An 18,026-nucleotide genomic window follows, 5' to 3' on the forward strand; every position below is an offset into this window, starting at 1 on the left:
AACACACTGAGGTGCAGCGGTCCCATAACTGTGCTAGGAATTAAGTCTTGGCCCGTCTGATGCTAGAGCAATAAACTGCTTTACTCTATTGCTTTGATAGCTTGTTTGGATCAGGCTGTTTCTGAATGAACTCTGAGAACAATAATTTTTTTTTTTAAATCTATAAAGGCAAAAGAATAGAAAAACAAGACAGAAGTAGGTGTACATATGTGTAGCTGTGATCTACCCTGAGAATGATACCGGGAGGGAAAGGAAAGCTAATGTTCTGACGTAAGTGCTTCCACCAAGGTCAGCTCATTGACTCTCCCCAACGGCTCTAGGAAACAACTGTCCGGGGACATAAAGTCATAACTTAAGGTCACCAAATTGATGAGAGGTGGGGCACAGCTGTGAATCCAGGCTCTCTGGTTTTCAGCCCAATTTATTTTCCATAAATCCTGTTGCTGAAAAGTGATAGCCTTGGCCTGTATGTTATCTTGCAGGTCTTGAGTGCCTTAGTGCCTGTCATAAAATAAATACTTATTGTAGTAAATGAAATTAAACCTTGGACAAAACTAAAGCTCATTAAAAAAGGATTTGATAAATGAATGGATACCACATAGGTATTAGAATAAGCTATCTGCACTGGAAGGATGCTATGGTTTGAATATGTCCCCCTAAATTCATGTGTTTACATTTGATTGTTATTGTGATGATTTTAAGAAGGTGGAAACTTGGGCTGGCCTCATAGCACAGTGGTTAAGCATTGTGCTTAGGGAGCCATACCTCACGTGGCTGACAGTGGTTCAAATCTAGCTCTAGTGGCTTGTAAAATACTCCCTAGGCACATGTGTGTGAATGTCCTAGATCCTATAGGATGAAGGAAGGGAGGAAAAAGTATTTTGGTATGACCATATCCCATTGCGGGATGTTCTTTCTCTCTCTCTCATGTCCTCTGAGAAGTATAAAAGAAGACAAACGGGGGAAAAAAGAGAGTAGAAACTTAATCTGAGTGTGGTATTAAGAGTTTGGGGTTTGGGGAGGTGATTAGGACTAGATAAAATAATCTGGATGGGGCTCCTAGAGTTGACTCCTGGTCACCTTATAAGAAGAGGAGATAGGAATATGCATTCTCTGGCTCTCTCGCCATGTGATACTCTGCATCACCTTGCACTTTTTTGCAGTGAGACACCACCAACGAGAAGGCCCTGATCATATGCAGACCCTTGATCCTAGAACTCCAAAACCTTGATCTGAATAAACCCTTATTCTTTACAGATTGCCAGTTTGTGATATTTAGTTGCTAGTGACAGAGAATTGAACTACAACAGAAAGTTGGTACCAAGAAGTAGTGCTGCTTATCAGAATACCTGAAAATATGGAATTTGGAACTGGATAATGGGCCAAAGCTGGAAGGGTTTGGGGGAATAGTATTTTAAAAAGCCTAGATTTTGGTGAAGATTCAGAAGATGAGAGATGTAGGAAAAGTTTGAAATTTTGTAGAGATTAGTTAAGTGGTTGTGACCAGAATGCTGATAGAAATGTAAATAGCAAAAGCCATTCTGATAAGGTCTCAGATAAAAATAAAGAATATCTTGGGGCCAGCAGGTGGCATGGTGGCCTGGGCGCTGGACTCCCACATAGCTGACTGTGGTTTGAGTCCCGGACCTGGCAGCTTGCTTTCTCCCTTTCCCTCTCTTTCTCTCTCATTCTGTCTCTCTCTAGTAAAATCAAAATAAATAAATAAAGTTAAAATAATTCTTTAAAAAAATAAGAAACATCTTATTGGAAATTAGAAAAAAAGGTTATACTTGTTACACTGTTGTAAAGAATTTGCCAGCATTGTGACAATGCCCTAGGGCTTTGTGAAATGCTGAATTTAAGAGTGTCGAATATATGGCATTAGAAATTTCTAAGCAAAAGATAGAAGGAATTTCATAGTTACTCTTAACCACTTAAAGTGAAATGAGGTAGCTAAGGATGGCTTGACAGAATTTATAAAGAAAAGAGCAGTGAAATAGAAAAATCTGAAAAATTTGCAAACTGACTAAAAAGTGAAAAGATATGTTTGGGAGAGAAGAAATCAAGTGACAACTTGCTAAAGAAATTAGCACAAATAAGAGTCAGATGCTAATCCTGAATACAAGAGGAGGGAATGCCCTTATGGCATTTTAGAGATCTTCAAGGCTACCCCTCCAACCACAGGTCCAGAGAACGAGGCAAGCTAATGGTTTCAGGAGACAGTCCTGGGGCTGGCTCACCACCTCAGAACTTTGTTGCCCACATCTCAGTGCTGCACTCTTCAGCCCCAGTCACAATTCAAGCAGCCCCAGGTGTGGATCAATCCACTGCTCCAGAATGTGCAAGCAGCTTACCTTGATGACATGCACATGGGGGTAATTCTACAGGCATGAATGCAAAAACTATGGAAGTATGGAGACCTTCACTTAAACTTCAAAGGATTTCTCAGAAAATAGGTAGAAACTAGTCACAGGAGCAGAACCATCATAGAAAGTCTTCACTTTGGAAATACCTACTGGATCCACAGGGGTGGGGCTGTTTTTCAAGCTGGCAGGGCTGGAAGTCAAACCATGGTTGACCATGTGAGATCAGGCTGCCCCCACACAGTACTTAACCACTGCACTACAGGGCCTGCCCCAGACTTTAACTTTTTGAGTAAGTATTAGAATAAGTTGACTTTGGAGATTGTTGGGATGAAATTAATCTAAAATACATGTGAGAAAGACGAATTTGGGGGCTATGGGTGGAATGCTATGATTCGAATGCATCCCTCAATATTCATGTGTGGAAATTTGGTTGTTATTCAGATGATATTAAGAGAGTGAAAACTTAATCTATGACATTAAGAGGTGGGGCTGGGCCAGCTGATGGTATAGTGGTTAAGGTGACTGGATTCCAAATAGCTGATTGTATGTTCCCACCAGGAACATGTGCATGCATGGCTAAAATACCAAGAAGAGAAATGGAGGAGAAGGAATTGCAATACAACCACTCCCTCAGGGGTTGTTTTCTCACTTTCCATCTCTTTCTCTTTCTGTTTCTCTCTCTCTGGCAAGTGTACACACCCTATAGCAAAAATTAAAAGGAAAAACAAAAAAGAGGTGACGATTTGGGGACGTAGCTAGGATTACATAAGTTTATCAAAGTGGAGCCCCCATGAGTGATTCCTGACGACATTATAAGAAGAATGATAGACACGTACATTCTCTTGCCCTCTCAACATGTGATGTGGTGCTCTACGCCACCTCAGGACTCTACAGAGACCCTCCAATAAGAAGTTCCTCACCAGATGTGGCCCCTTGACCTTGGACCTAAGCTAAATAAACCTACGTTTTTGAGGGTTTTTTGTTTTTGTTTTTGTTTGTTTGTTTGTTTTTGTATGTGTGTGTGTGTGATTTTTTTGCTATAGGGTGCATGTGCTTGTCAGAGATACAGAAGCAAAATAACACCCCTCATTGTGGGGGATGGCCATGCCACAATCCTTTTTCCTCCATTCTGTTCTTGGGATGAGCATGAGCTTCAAGCCATCAGGTCCAGGACTTGAACTGCATTTGGCCACTTAGGAGTCCAGTCACCTCTGGCCCCATAAACTTATTTTTTTGTAATAAATTACCCAGTCTGTGGAACTCAGCTTTTAGGAGCAGAAAAAAATGAACTAAAACAGAGAATCTATGTTAAATGATAAATGCAGTTTAGAGACAAGTACAAAGAAAAGAGTTTTCTTATCAATACCCATCTCTATCTCCTCCTTATGATATGTGATAGGAAGTATCTATCTAAGCACCATCTAAGGAATATTTTTGTCCAAAATCAGAACTCTAGATTCAACTATTTTATTGGGAAGATGGGCTAAGAGAATCATGTTACATAACATCTCTGAATTTCAACCAGTAGAATTCTATACGTGGTAAACTCATAGGTGAAAAGAGACTTAAGAGACATTTCAAATAAATGAACTTTCATAGACTGTGTTTAAATCACAATATGGACCTTGTTTAAATCTTGATATAAATAAGCCAACTGTAGAAACAACCAAATATTTACGTAGCAGCAGGAGATGTTTAAACTCTGATTACATATTTAATAATGTTAGAAATACTTGTGGATAAACTGATGTGTTGCTTGGAATTTGCTTTAAAATAATCCAGGCGTGTGTAACTGGAGAGAGGTGTGGGTGGCAGTGTAGACAAAATAGTTCTGGCCATCTGTGGATGGGTTGTTAAAACAGGGGGGAGGTGCAGAGGGATTCATGGTACTATAACCTCTGCCTGTATGTATGTTTGGAAATTTCCATGATAAAAAGTTAACAAAAAGCAATAAAATAAGTGGACCTACAACTTAATTCCTTCATCATGATGGCAGTAGAAATGGTGTGTGTATATTAAGTGTGTGTGAGATTGTGAGTGTGTGTGTATGTGTGCATTCTCATCTCTGGTGTTAAGTTGCAGCTCCGAGAATGACTGTGTTCTGTGGAAAAGACCTTTTTGGCAGGGGTAAAGAATGTTTCAACCTAACAGGCCTGAGGTACATTGGGCAGGCAGGCACAAACACAAGGCCCCTACTTAGGGGACTGCTGGGGCCAGCCCCACACGGTTATTCCCACGGTCAAAGACGGAGTAAAATTGTCGAAGGAAGACATCTCCCAGGATCCAGGAGGGCTCAGTTAGAAAATGCAAGCCTTCAAAGCCACTGCTGCAGAGCCTCATGCCATCTCCCAAGGCCTGTGGTTGAAAAGACATATGACATACAGGGAAGAAGGAAGAAGTGCTGCCTAGAGGCTATCCTGTGTAGGGGTAGTGGCCGCTCACTGGCCTTGGACAACTGGGAGATTCTACCATTTTGGTTAGTGGGCTCTTCTTCCAACTTTATACACCTTACCCTAGTTTGTTCGTAAAGTGTTCGCAAAGTTCATTCATGGGAGCCTGGGCATCTCTGCTACAATTTTGTAAACTGGTCAGCTGCTATCCACCCTACCTTTACCAACATTTTACAGTGGGAAAAGATGAAACCTTATTGCGTGATGGGAAGAATAAAAGGTTGGGTGCTGGAGGCCTTGGTTTAAATTCTGGTTTGTTTAGTTTCTAGCGAAACTCAATCCAACTTTCTTAAGGGAGCGAAATTACTCTCTAAATGGCTAGCCACTGCTAGTTCCTTGTTGATGGTCTCGGAAGAATCACAGGTGTGGCTCCTTTTAGGTAGACCGCCAGCAGGCATGCATTGCTCTGTGAGAAGAGTAACCTTTATCTTTAAGTTTGGCAGACGCGGTGGGCTACCAGGCAGGTGTGCTCTTTCCAACAACAATTTGAAAGTTCAGGTTCTGATGAAAGAGTGGGAAATTTCATAGAGGGCTTGAGGAGACTTCTTGGGAGGAAAAGAGATAAAAAGTCAGCTCTTATCACATCCTTGATGGATTGAGGCAGCTCTGAATGAAATCTGCTGGCACCATCTTGGGCAAGGGGAGGGAGTAGGGATGAGCAGGGACCCTCATGGGGTGAAAGTGAGAGAGTGAAGGGTGCTGGGGTGGTGATGGGCATGTGCACTCAGTCTAAGCATCTGGTTTGTCCTCAAGATGGTGTGTGCAGTGGCAGCAAGAATTCCTATGTTGCCGGAGCTTAGGGGCCTAATCAGGGAGCTGCATTTTAAAGAGAACTCCTGTTTTTATTTGGATTGTCTGTTTATAGTTGGTGGCTTTGAGAAGGAACTAGCAGAGATCAAGGCATGGGGGCTAAGGCTGAAACCTTCAGTCTTCACCTGAGTGTCTTTATTCTGCTGCAGTCATCCCAATTCTGTGGGTGACTTTTGGGCAAAATGAGTGTGTCAAAGTGTGTCCCCAAAGAACTGCAGTACAGAAAATCCAAGCCAGCTGTGGTGCAAAGTAATCAGAGGTTTCCAAAACACCCAGAAGTTCCCTTTCCACCTCACCCTCCAAACTTGGGCAGCTACTTGCAACAAAAGACATGTTCTTGGTTGACCAAGCATGCTAATTTGAATGTTAGAGGACAGATAAACTTATTCTGTAACCCTCACAACAAGCAGCTTCGTTCTTAAACCATTTACTTAACTCTCAATATTCTCATATATAAAACAGGATAATAATATCTCCAGTCTGACGTGGTGGTTGAGGGCATTAAATTTTGTCAGTTGGAAAGCCCTACCCGGCAATATCAAAAAACCTTAAATGGCTTCCAAAGTTTGCTGCTGTTTTTTGGCGGAACTGGAAATTGGAAGTAGCCCAGTGATTTTTCCACCATAGGTGGCTGGTCCCTCCCAGTGGGAAGGCCAATTAGGGCAGGATGACGTGGGAGGGAGACTTTGTGTTAATGTAACTAAGTGCAGGAGACTGAAATGGGGAAGTGGAAGGCATGTGGTGAAGGCCTGTGTCTTGCAGAATAAGGAAACTCTTCTTACCTGTAGGACGTAGGCAGTTGGGCTGAGGGTGTAAAAAAAAAAGTAGGGAACTCCACTGATGATGAAGGTGACATTTGGCATGACAGTGAGGTTGACACACTCCACAAAATACTGAAACACAACACAGAGGTTGCATGAAGAGTTTTTCCATCTTGAGAGAAGGCCTGGCTCTCCTGCTCCTGTCCCCTCCCCAGCCCAGAAGGACTCACAATTCCGTTCACAAGTGTGGCCCCAATGGCTCTGTGCAGCCGCTCTATCTTGTTCAAAGGGCCGATGATGCGGGAGGTCCCAGTGTCCACAATGGCCTGGCAGCCCTTGGAGCAGAACATCATAGTGTCTCCCACCTGGACTCTGAACACAAAGGAATCTTTGTGAGCCTTGCATCCTTGGTCCCCTGCACCCCTCATTGCCTATTGGGTGCTCTAGTTCACTGGAATACATCAGTCATTTCTATTTTGGTTTCACCCACCACATTCCTCGATTTTTTTTTTTTTTAAGGTTTTAGCTATACGGCACATAGAGGCAGAGAGAAGCAAAGTGAGAAATCTTCCCCCAGGAGGTATGGCCATATTGCAATCCCTTGTCCCCCATTCTCCTCTTAGGATTTTTGGCATGCACGCATACATGCCTGGCATGATTTTCAAGCTACCAGGTCCAGGACTCAAACCATGGTTGGCCATGTGGGAATCCAGTGCCTTAAACACCACATCACCTGGTGGCTCTGACATCTGTCAATTTTTAAAATGGTTTATTTACTTCTATTAGCAAGAGAGGGAGGCAGACAGACAGACAGCTAACACTCCCAACAGGGTTTTGGCACTGTGATCCACCCCCAGCCTTAGCCAGTCTTAGCTTTGGGGCATGTACGTGCCTGGTGTACTTAAAGAAGGTCTCTGGACATAAACCTGGACCTCTCTTGTGTAGGCCAGCCTTGCCTGTGTAGTATCACTGCATCACCATCCAGCCCCTATTTCTGCTTTTTTATTTTTGGATTGAGAGCCATAGTAAGAAACATATTTACTTTTGACTCAGTACATATACACACATACACACAAAATTGAAATGCACACTGGTATTTTCTATAATATTCTATTTCATTTAAAAATGTATGTAGGACCAGCTTCAGGACCTGCTAGATAGGGCAGCTGGATCCCCTTGGCCAACTGTACAATTTGAATACCAGACTTGATGGCTGAAAAACACTCTAGCACTTGTGCGTGTGTGCCAAAAATCCCCACAGGAAAAAGAGATGGCGGAGAAGGGATTGCAGCATGACTCTTCCCCATGTGGAAGAGTCCCTCCCTGTTCCCTCTTTGTTTCTCTGCCTCTATTTGGTAAATCATGCACCCACTAGCCAAAAAAAGTAGGTCACAGAGCTGGGAGGTGCCACAGTGGTAAAATGTGACACCCTGCAAGGTTGACCCCCAAGGTTAGGTTCTGGTTTGCATCCCGAGACCTCCCCAAGGAAGTATGCTTGGGCCTGCTTGTGCCCAAGAACTAGGGGTGGATCATGGTGTCAAGACTCCGTTGGAGGTGCTCTCTCTCCTTCTCTCACTCAGGGAAGAAAGAAACTTATTTATTTATTTATTTATTTTTTAGAGAGACTTTTGCTATAGGGCTTGTGCTCTTGCCAGAGAGACAGAAAACAAGAAATCACCCTCCAGTGGGGGATGGTCACACTACAATCCCTTCTCCTCCATTATCCTCTTGGGATTTGGGGCACGCATGCACACATGCCCAGCGTGAGTTTTAAGCTGCTCGGTCAGGGACTTGAACCATGGTCAACTATGTGGGAGTACAACAACATAACCATTACACCATCTGATGGTCCCAAAAGAAACTTTTTTTTTTTTTTTGAGAGGTTTTTTGTTACAGGGCGCGTGTGCTGGCCAGCAAGACAGAGAGAGTTAGAGAGACAGAAAGTGAGAAATCACTCCTCAGGGGGGATGACCACTCCACAATCCTGTCTCCTCTATTCTCTTCTCATGATCTTGGACATGCATGCACACGTGCCTGGCGTGAGTTTAAGCCACCAGGTCCAGTACTCGAACTGCAGTCGACTACGTGGGAGTCCAGTGACATAGCCATTAAGCCAGCTGCTGGTCCCAAGAACCTTTATTTTTTTTAAATGTAGGTTATGATCCCCTAAAATGATGCCATGACCTATAAATAGGTAAATCTGTGTAGTCTGAAGAACCCTCAGTAGACCATGAGCATTGAGACTCTAATGCTGGGCCCTTTGTGGAAACTTGAGCTTGGCTGAATTAAAACTCGAATTATACCTCTTTGAATTCCTGCATCTAGTCCCACTTCCTCAGTTGTTCCATGCCCAGTTGCTGTCTATGTTTCAAGGCTCCATTTCACTATTACCCCTCCATGGAACCTTGAGGGTTCTTGAGATGGAAATTTTCTTGGCCTGTATGCTGGGCCGGCACTGCCAGTCTGTCGGATTAAAGGCACACTGAGTATACAAATAAGGGACCTGTGCCTGCTGCCCTGGTTACTGATGTCCCTTCCTGAGCCTTTGCTCAGCACCTCCTCCTCCACAACCCACACACAACTCCCAGCATCCTCTCCTAGTGACCAGCAGTTCATTCAGTTGGTCAGATCAGAGTCTTGCCAGTTATGAACTCCTCTGTTGCACCATAATGATTTTGTGGAGGGTACTCACCCATCCAGTGCAATCTGCCAGAAGCCTTGCTTGGTGACTGGGATCCAATTCAGGCTCCCAGAGAAATGGGAACAGTCATAGCCTCCAAAAATCAGCTCGCTCCCTGTGCCATTTTCTATGTCACTATATGGATAGAAAGACAAGTGGTGGAGGAAGGGCCACTGAAAAGCTTAGAGTGAGCATCAGCTGGAATGCTTTGCCTCTCGGTCTCCACTCACACCAAGTAGCTAGGTAAGCAGAGACATAGGCCTGGGCTTTGAGACCAGGACTTCTAACTGCTGTGAGTGGATTCATTTGGGACCTTTTTGGCACAAGGATAGAAACAGTTCTGTTCAACTGTCTACTTCCCCTCGGCTCCTAGCAGCTACCATTCTCCTTTCTGTATGAATCTGACTACCCTAGGTACCTCATATCAGTGGAATCATACATTTGTCCTTTTGTGACTGGCTTATTTCAGTGAGAAAAATTTCCTCATTGAAAATTTCCACATTGAAGCATGAGTCAGAATTTTTTTTTCCCTTTACGGCTGAGTAATATTTTATTGTATGTATATATCACATTTTGCTTATCCATCTCTTAATGTATAATTATTTTATGGTCAGCTTTCATTTTAAGTTTTTCGGGCCTTCCCCCTAGGGATCACTTAAATTTAATCCAGTGTGGTAGAATTGACAAAGTTTTCTCATAAATGCTTTATGAAGCAAACTCCATTTCCCCAATACTTAGAGAAGCTAAGTGTTTTGTCCAACAGCTTGGCAACAGACCAAGCAAGAGATCTAACGCAGGCTTTTAATGCTAAGTCCAATGTACCATGTTGTCTCCCTGCAGTTATAACTAACCTTAACTGGTGGACTTGATAGGCCTTACCTGCTCATGTAGACAGAAAACATTGGTTGAGCCACCATGTTGTGGACTATCATGTTGTCAAACACCGGGGTTGCTCCTGTGACAGACAAGGAGGGGTATCCCAGGCCCAGAATTCCATCAAACGCTGCGTAGACAAAGTGTTGGCCAGGCTCTGTGACACTTTCTCCAAACTCTTGGTCAACCACAGTCAGTCCTCCTACCTGACAAGAGAAAGCCCACATTATAGCATTATAAATAATGTCATTTAAATCTGTTTTCCTGCTATATAGAAATTGGAATTATTTTTGTATGTTGACCTCATTTTCTGCAACTTTACTAGATTTACATATTAATTCCAATATTTTATTTGTCGGTATTTTTGAGTTTTCCACACATAGAATTTTGTCATATATTAATGACGGTGTTATTTCCTTCTTTCCAATTTTAATTCCCTTAATTTTTTTCTTCTTGTCTTATTGCACTGGCTAGGATCTTCAGTATGATGTTGAATAGAAATGGTGACAGCAAAGATCTTTTTTTAAGAGATTTTTGCTATAGAGCGCATGTGCTCACCAAAAAGACAGAGAGAGACAGAGAGACAGAAAGCGAGAAATCACCCCCCAGGGTTGGGGGGATGACCATGTTGCAATCCCTTCTCCTCCATTCTCCTCTTGGGATCTTGGGCACGCACACACATATACCCAGCATGAATTTAAGCCACCGGGTCCGGGACTTGAACCACGATCGACTACATGAGAGTCCAGTGACATAGCCCTTATGCCAACTGCCAGTTCCAAGATCTTTGTTTTGTTCTTGATCTCAGGGAGAAGTCTCTCAGCAATTTGGCATTAAGTATAAACTTTGGGTCCAATTGCTGTAGAACTGCGGTAATGGTAAGTTCCCGACAAGGCTGGAAGCCACATAGTGGACTGGGGATTTGGATCCCCAGACTGGCTTGGAAAATAGGCTTGCTGTGTGCATGAGTGCCTAAGATTTTGAACACCTAGAGGGACTGGGGAAAGGAGATTGTTGTATTATGTTATAATGAGACCCTGATGAAGATACTCTCTCTTGCATACGCAGATGCATACTCTCATTAAAAAATAAATAAAATAAAAAAACAAGGAAAGAAAAAAAGAGAAAGCTTGCTATGGGCTTTTTTAAAAATTTTTTTTATTAATTTTTTTGGGGTTTTTTTTTTTTTTTTTTTTTTTTTTTTTTTTTTTTTTTTTGCCATTGAGGTGTACACTTGCTAGAGAGAGATAGAGACAGAGAAAGAGAAAATGAGAAATCACCACTCAGGGCAATGGCTATGCCACAATCCCTTCTACTCCATTCTCCTCGCAGGACTTTGGGCACACATGTACACACACCTGACATGATTTTCAAGCTACTGGGCCCAGGACTCGAACCATAAATTGGGCCTGTGATAGTTCAGCACCTTAATCACCATGCTATCTCCTGACCCTGATAGATATTCACCTGATTATTCAAGTTACTTTATATTCCTAGATTGCTAAGAGGTTTTGTTTGCTTGTTTGTTTTTTTATCATGAACAAATGTTAAATTTTATCAATCTAGATGATCACATGATTTTTCTCCTTTATTCTCTTAGGTAACAAATTCCTGGAAAGAAAGGATTCTTGGTTGGGTTGAATTGTCCTTTTATATATCAAAAGATTTTATTTGCTAGTATATTTGTTTAGAATGTTTGCATCCATCGCTTTATAAAATGAGTAATGAAGTCTTCCTTCCTGAAATTTTTCTTTTTATCGTTTATTTCTTCTGAGAGAGAAGGACTCCTACAGGGTATTCATGTCACCGTCTATCCCCTGTCTCAGTCAGCCTGGGTTCTAGGCATAAACCCACATACCCAGCATGCCTGGAGAGGTCCTAAGACGAGAACTCAGAAGCTTTCCCTTGTGGGTCCAACTGTGTTACCAACATGCCACCACCTTGCCCAAAGTTTTCCTTCTTTATGAATGGTCTGGAAGAGTTTGGTGTTAAATATTTATAATTCACCAGTGAGGCCACCTGGGGCTGGAGTTTTCTTGGTGGGAAAAAAAATTTTAATAACAGAGTCAATATTTAGAATAGATATTGGAGTATTCATATTTTCTATTTTTTCTCCTTGTGTCAGTTTTTTTTTTTTTTTTTTTTTTTTTTGGTTACTGTTTTTTATTTGTTTGTTTGTTTTTTAACCACAGGGCTCATGTGCTCACCAGAGAGAGACACAGAGAGGAAAAGTGAGAAATCACTCCCTAGGGATGGCCACATCACAGTCCCTTCTTCTCCATTCTCCTCTCAGGGTTTTGGGCATGCACACCCACACATGTACCTGGCATGGTTTTCAAGCTGCTGGATCCAAGACTAGAACCCTGAAGTTGGCCTTGTGGAATTCAGTGTCTTAACCACTGTGCCACCTGCTAGCCCCTTCTCATGTTAGTTTTGATTTGATATGCTGTATTTCTTTCTTTTTTTTTTTTTTTTAAAGTGGTTTTCCTTTTTTTGGAGAGGTTTTCGCTATAGGGCGCGTGCACTCGCCAGACAGACAGAGAGAGACATAGAGACAGAAAGCGAGAAATCACCCCCCATGGGGGATGGTCACACCACAATCCCTTCTCCTCCATTCTCCTCTCGGGATCTTGGGCACGCACGCACACGCGCCCGGCGTGAGTTTTAATCCACTGAGACTGGGACGCGAACCGTGGTCGACTACGTGGGAGTCCAGCGACATAGCCATTACGCTAACTGCTGGTTCCCAGATATGCTGTATTTCTTAAGGCAACTGTTGATATATATATATACCTGTACACCTGCATGAGAGACCCGGGTAGGACCAGGACTCCCCTGGTTTTTGTCCCCACAGTTGTCTGATCCCCACAATCCTGGACCCAGAAGATCTTTGGTCAGAGGGTCGTTAAGAGGCAGCTTGTGAGTTTAACACCAAGTTCAAGGCTGACCTTGGTCCTGTTTGACATCAAGGATCTGCTCCTCTCGGTGATTAGACTCCCCCCTCACACTTTGCCCCCTTGTTTCAGTAACGAAGTCCCCATCTTGAACCCTGGCTTGGACTTCTCAAGATGGAGCCTGGGCTTGTCTCCTCAGCTCTCTGGTAACTGGTAATCGAGTTGTGACCTCAGCTACCAGACTTTGTGCATGGGCCACCATTTCCCGCCGGAGTGCCCCCTTTCCCCTCCAGGACCCGGCATGCTGAGCAGACTGACCTGACCCACTGCCGCCATCTTGGGTGGGGAGTGTTGCTCTCCCACCTACCAGGAGTGCCTTTCCCTAGAAGCTATCCCTGCCTCTGCCCCCACATCTTCCTGAAGGCAGTCTGAAACTGTTTCCCTGAAAGGGCTGAACAGTGTCTGTCTCCCATGTTTCTGATTAAGAGAGAAAAGATGAAAAAATTGCACTCACAGAGACACGGTCGACTCCTGTGATCCCGGATAAGCTCCCGGACCCATACTCAATGAAGAAATTACTGCCCTTCTTGCTGTATGTGTTGGACCGGGAAGAGAAGAACTTGGTGTGTTTCTCTGGAAAGCAAGGATGCTGCTTTGCGCAAGGCCTTCAGCTCACTGCCTTCATCCCTGCCCTGGGGCCGCTCAGCCCAGAGATGAGGGATCTCTTCCCTCAGCTCCAGCACGAGGTGGGAGCCCCTGGAAAGGCTGGCCGTGGCCCTCCTAGTGAGTACTACATTCTCCTCTAACCATGGGTGTGGCATCATTGGGAACCAAACAGTCCCTGGGCAAACCCAATTGTCCAAATCGAACGCCCGAGGCACACCAAGACAAACACCATTCTCAGTGCCAGCCGCAGTCTCCGCTGCCTGGTGTGGGCCAGAACCCGGACTTCAGAAGACATGCAAGGGAAACAAATTGCCACTCCAGGAAGTGCTCCCAGCTCTCCACCCAACCCGTGGTCACCTAGCCTGGGGTTTCCAGAAACAGTCTGTCTCTGGAACTTGTCCTGCCTAGACCAAGTCATCTTTTTTAAACTCTATGCAATCCTCACTGACCAAATGGACTCACCCACACTACTGTGCCCCACCCCGGCTGCACTGGGATCTGGTGGGCCCCCGAGCCTCCTGGAAGCAGGTAAACAGCTTGCACTAGCACCTGCCTACCTGTTCAGAAAGAGCCAACTGAAGGGAACTTCCCCCCACATTTCTTTGGCCTTCCCAAGGAGGTAAGTCACTCATGTCAAAGATGTCGATTTGCAGTGGCCGAGTTTCTCTCTTGACCCTGATCAGTATGAAAGGTGCTGTCTTGGACAGCAGCCCAGATTCAGTCTCTCCCTGGCCTAGCCCCAAGTCTGCTGTCAACAGCTCCAGGGCAGGCCTAGAGCTGGAGAGGGGAAGCTGGTGTAGCAGGGATGGCCACTTTCTGGCCACCTTTTCTAGAGGATCAGGCCCTGGCTTCCCAGCACTACCCCCAGTCATCTCCTGCTGGGGCTCCTGACCCCACGTACCACAGGCTGGGCTGATGCAGTACACAGAGGTGACCCAGAAATCGGAGGAGCCAGTGTCGAAGAGGACACTGAAGTTCTGCAGTGGGGAGCCAATGGAGACGGTGCCATAGTACTGCATCTACAGGGAAGGGAGGAAAGTGGGGTGTGGGTGGTGGGGAGGGGAAAGGGTGCTAAGGGAGGGCCTAGAGACTGCGGCCTGGAGCTTACAGAGCCTGGGGAGTGACAAAGCTAGGAAACAAAAGGTAGAAGAAAATAAAAGGTTGAAGGAGCAGAGGAGGCTGAGGGAGGAAATCAAGTCAAGCCCTCCTCCTTCCCTCGATTTCACTGGCATGGCCCTGATTCTCACAATAACACAGGAAGCACGGCAGGCGAGGCAGGATCAGGGTCCTGGTGCTGGGAGAAGTAAGTGATTTGCCTGAAGCCACATGGCGGAGAGCTGCCCAGCTGGGAGCAGAGCAGGGTCCTATAGCGTGGGATGCTTTTCACCTCATCCCTTTATTCTCTTAGAGAGCTCTGCACATCTGGGCCAAGTCCCCAGGAGCCGAGGGGGTCGGTCCACATGCGCCATCCAAGCAAAGCCACAGCAGCTTTCAACACTGGCGCTCACTATGGCTGAGCCTTCCCCCACGCCCCACCCCTGGGCCCAGGATGCCTCACATTGAAGGAGTTGGTGAGGGGCTCCTTGCTGATCTGGTTCCTTACGCAGGACTTGGTGAATTGCTTCATGTCCAGATTCTGGGATTTCCAAAACTTCGACAACTGAGGCAGTGCCCACGGCTTCTTCCAGGGGGACAGCTGCCTCCTAAGGGGTACCCTGGTGACAATGCCGCCAGTGAGAAGGAGCTGAGGCTCTGCCTCCCTTTTTTTCCTTCCCTGCTTTCTGCCCCATTTTTTCCAGAGGGTAGGTGGAGGACGACACAGGAGGTCTGTAAGGAGCATGCCTGGGCATCCCAGCATCAGTGCCCTCAGTCCCACCACTGCCTGGTCTCACCTCTACCCTGGGGATTCTGGGAATCTTAGAGTGGAAATGGCCTTCCCTCCGGAGACCAGCCCCTTGAGTCCTTGCAGGAAAATGGGACAGTCTGCAGTTTAGCATGAACTCCATGAAGGGCTAGTTTAAAGGGGCAAACCTTTGGAGCACTGATGGCCAGCCCCTTGGGGAAGTACTTGGGAGCTTCGGGCTGTGAGCCACAGCAGCAGGCTCTTGCTCTGCAGCACCCCGAAGCCTGGGCTGGCCCTCCCTGGAGCAGAGGCAGGGTGCCCTGTGGGCTGGAGATTCAGGTAGGCACAGGTGGCCGCAGGCGGCCACGTGGGGAGCCTTTCTATCACTCAGGAGAGCTCTCTGCTTCTTCTTCCATTTCCCCATCAGCCTTTCTCTCTAGGGCAGCCCTGAGCTGGGGTGAACGTGGGGCTGGGGACGTGGCCTCACCTGTGAAGTGGTCTTTGGGCCTCTCCCAGGCCCAGGAGCACCAGCAGCAGGAGAAGGAGCATTTTCACGGTGGGTCCGACCCGCAGCTTCTTCCTCACTCTGCAGCACCCTTTCTTGCCCCCTTTTTTCTTCTCTCTCGCCGGGCAGCGGGGACTAACTCTCCCTACCTCTCGGACCTGCCCTGCCCAGCCCAGTCTGATCACCCAATGATAAGGCCAGGGGACAATAGCCATGCCCAGAGCAAACACAGAATGTGTGACAGGGCCTTCCCCTGTGGCCCTCTGATGCTTCCCTCCTGCATGGGGAGTGCAGTGAGAACTTGAGGGTCCGTGCACCCCCTGAGGGTCAAAGGTCAACTGAGGCACAGCTTCTGCTGTAGGCTTCAGCACCAACCTTGACCACAGGAAACTCTGCACTAATTAAGAGAGTGACGTGTCCCTAGACACCACCACACTGAACTGTCACCATGAGTGGGCTAGGTGATGGCTCTGCAGGAGTGGGAGCCCACTGGCCACACATGTGGCAAGATTCTAACACAGCATGCTTATCAGTCTCTGTTCTCTGGATTTCTGACTCCTGATTGACAAAGGGTAGGCACAGAAGCATGGGGACATTCGTCAGAGCTGATGTGTTCTTTCTGCTGGTGACGTGCTATCCCCCTTGGAGCAGAGGCAGCTTGCCCTCCCCAGGTACACTTCAAAGCAGAAAACCACCCTCCCCCCAAGGCACCAAAGTGGGAAAATTTGGCTTTGGACACATGACCCAGGTTTCTCACCTCTTTTTTGTTTGTTTGTTTTAATCCTTTTGTTGTTGTTTTAAGAGAGATTTTTGCTATAGGGCATGTGCATGCGCCGGGTAGACAGAGAGAGACAGAAAGTGAGAAATCACCCCCAAGGAGGATGGCCATGCCACAATCCCTTCTCCTCCATTCTCCTCTCTGAATTTTGGGCATGTATGCACATGCACTCAGTATGAGTTTTTTAAGCCTTCAGGTCGGGGACTCGAATCGCAGTCGACTACGTGGGAGTCCAGTGACATAACCATTACCATCTGCTGGTCCCACTTTGAAACCTCTTTAATGTGCTCCCATTCTCCAGGAGCCCGTCTCTGACCTTTCACTGGGGAGCAGGTCTACCAGAAGGAGTTCATGGGTCAGAAGTGGCTGGAAGTCGAGGTAACTCATTTTAGCACTGGGTTCTGCCATGGTTGGCCCATAACCTCCTAACCACCAGATCCTTAGCTTTTCACCTGTCAGATTTCCTGCCTCTATCAATAGATTGTAAAGAGGATTAAGACACAAAATAAGGTTTGCAGATGTATTTGGAGACATATTATATGGATTGAAGGTCGTCACTATAGAAGCCTTGCATGGGGAAGGCCTCTTATAGACCCTCAAGGGAAACCCAAGTATGAGAAAACTGAGGTACAGAGAGGCAAAGGGATCAGCACGTGGCTCATTTAGTGGCAGGACTAAGATTAAGAGCAGGCCACCTAACTTCTGGTCTGGTGATCATTCAGCTACACAACTATAGCATCTTTATCACTGAACTGTTGTAATGAGCACAACCATAGCCCCTTCCCCCTTTCCTGCCTTCCAGACCTCTCCCACATCCCTCTTGCCTCTGCTCACGAAGAGTAGAGGGTTGGTTGGCTTGGGCTTGACAACAGCTGCTTGGTCTGTGCAGCTGCGGGCTGCCTCACCACTGGGAGCAGACACAGCCTGGACTGTCTGCAGGGAGCCCCAGAGTCTGGCAGGGTTTTGGAAAGTTTGGCAAAGGTTAGGAGCAGGGCCATGAGACATTTGTTAGAGCTGATGTGTTCTGTCCTCTCTGGGAACAGCAAGACCCAAACCTGCACTGACAGCAGATAACTGCCTTCTCTCAGGCCAGACGGAACAGCTCTGTGGATGACGTGAACACTTTACAGAGAATAAAAGTCTTTGGATTTGTGCGTGATGGGGTGTATGTATCTTCTCTGAGAACATTTGAGATGGAATCGTGGCATGTAGGCAAACACAGGGCATTGTATAAGCAATGATCATCTCTCAGCCTTGGGAGATGTCTTTGGGAAGAGAGAGACCTTCAGGAATGCAAATTTGGAGGTGGACAGGATGCTGAGTTTTTGCCTGTTACCAGAACGTGTTGGATGGAAGCTGATGGTGACACTATCTAATCCACTTCTTTCTGGGATTTCAGC

At 46.0% G+C, this 18,026-nt stretch overlaps 1 protein-coding gene across 1 annotated transcript; it reads right to left on the reverse strand.

The window, feature by feature from the left end:
• Positions 1 to 4,562: 4,562 nt before the first annotated feature.
• CTSE (cathepsin E) lies at positions 4,563 to 15,892 on the reverse strand. Its single transcript, XM_027776117.1, has 9 exons — positions 15,831 to 15,892; positions 15,059 to 15,215; positions 14,402 to 14,519; positions 13,345 to 13,467; positions 9,947 to 10,142; positions 9,080 to 9,202; positions 6,618 to 6,759; positions 6,409 to 6,519; positions 4,563 to 4,721 (listed from the first exon to the last, which is right to left on the reverse strand). Exons 1-9 carry the CDS (start codon positions 15,890 to 15,892, stop codon positions 4,563 to 4,565), a joined length of 1,191 nt encoding a protein of 396 aa, XP_027631918.1.
• Between the last annotated feature and the right edge of the window lie 2,134 nt (positions 15,893 to 18,026).

The sequence above is a fragment of the Tupaia chinensis genome, unplaced genomic scaffold, assembly GCF_000334495.1.
Source record: "Tupaia chinensis unplaced genomic scaffold, TupChi_1.0 Scaffold000627_1, whole genome shotgun sequence".
In the NCBI taxonomy this organism is placed as follows: Eukaryota; Metazoa; Chordata; class Mammalia; order Scandentia; family Tupaiidae; genus Tupaia; species Tupaia belangeri.

Coding starts and splice junctions, on each gene's coding strand:
- CTSE (XM_027776117.1), bottom strand. CDS start 15,892: ATGCTCCTTCTCCTGCTGCTGGTGCTCCTGGGCCTGGGAGAGGCCCAA. Junction 15,216..15,830: donor GCCCAAAGACCACTTCACAG/GTGAGGCCACGT, acceptor CATTGTCACCAG/GGTACCCCTTAGGAGGCAGC. Junction 4,722..6,408: donor CAACTGCCTACGTCCTACAG/GTAAGAAGAGTT, acceptor TTTCAACCACAG/GCCTTGGGAGATGGCATGAG.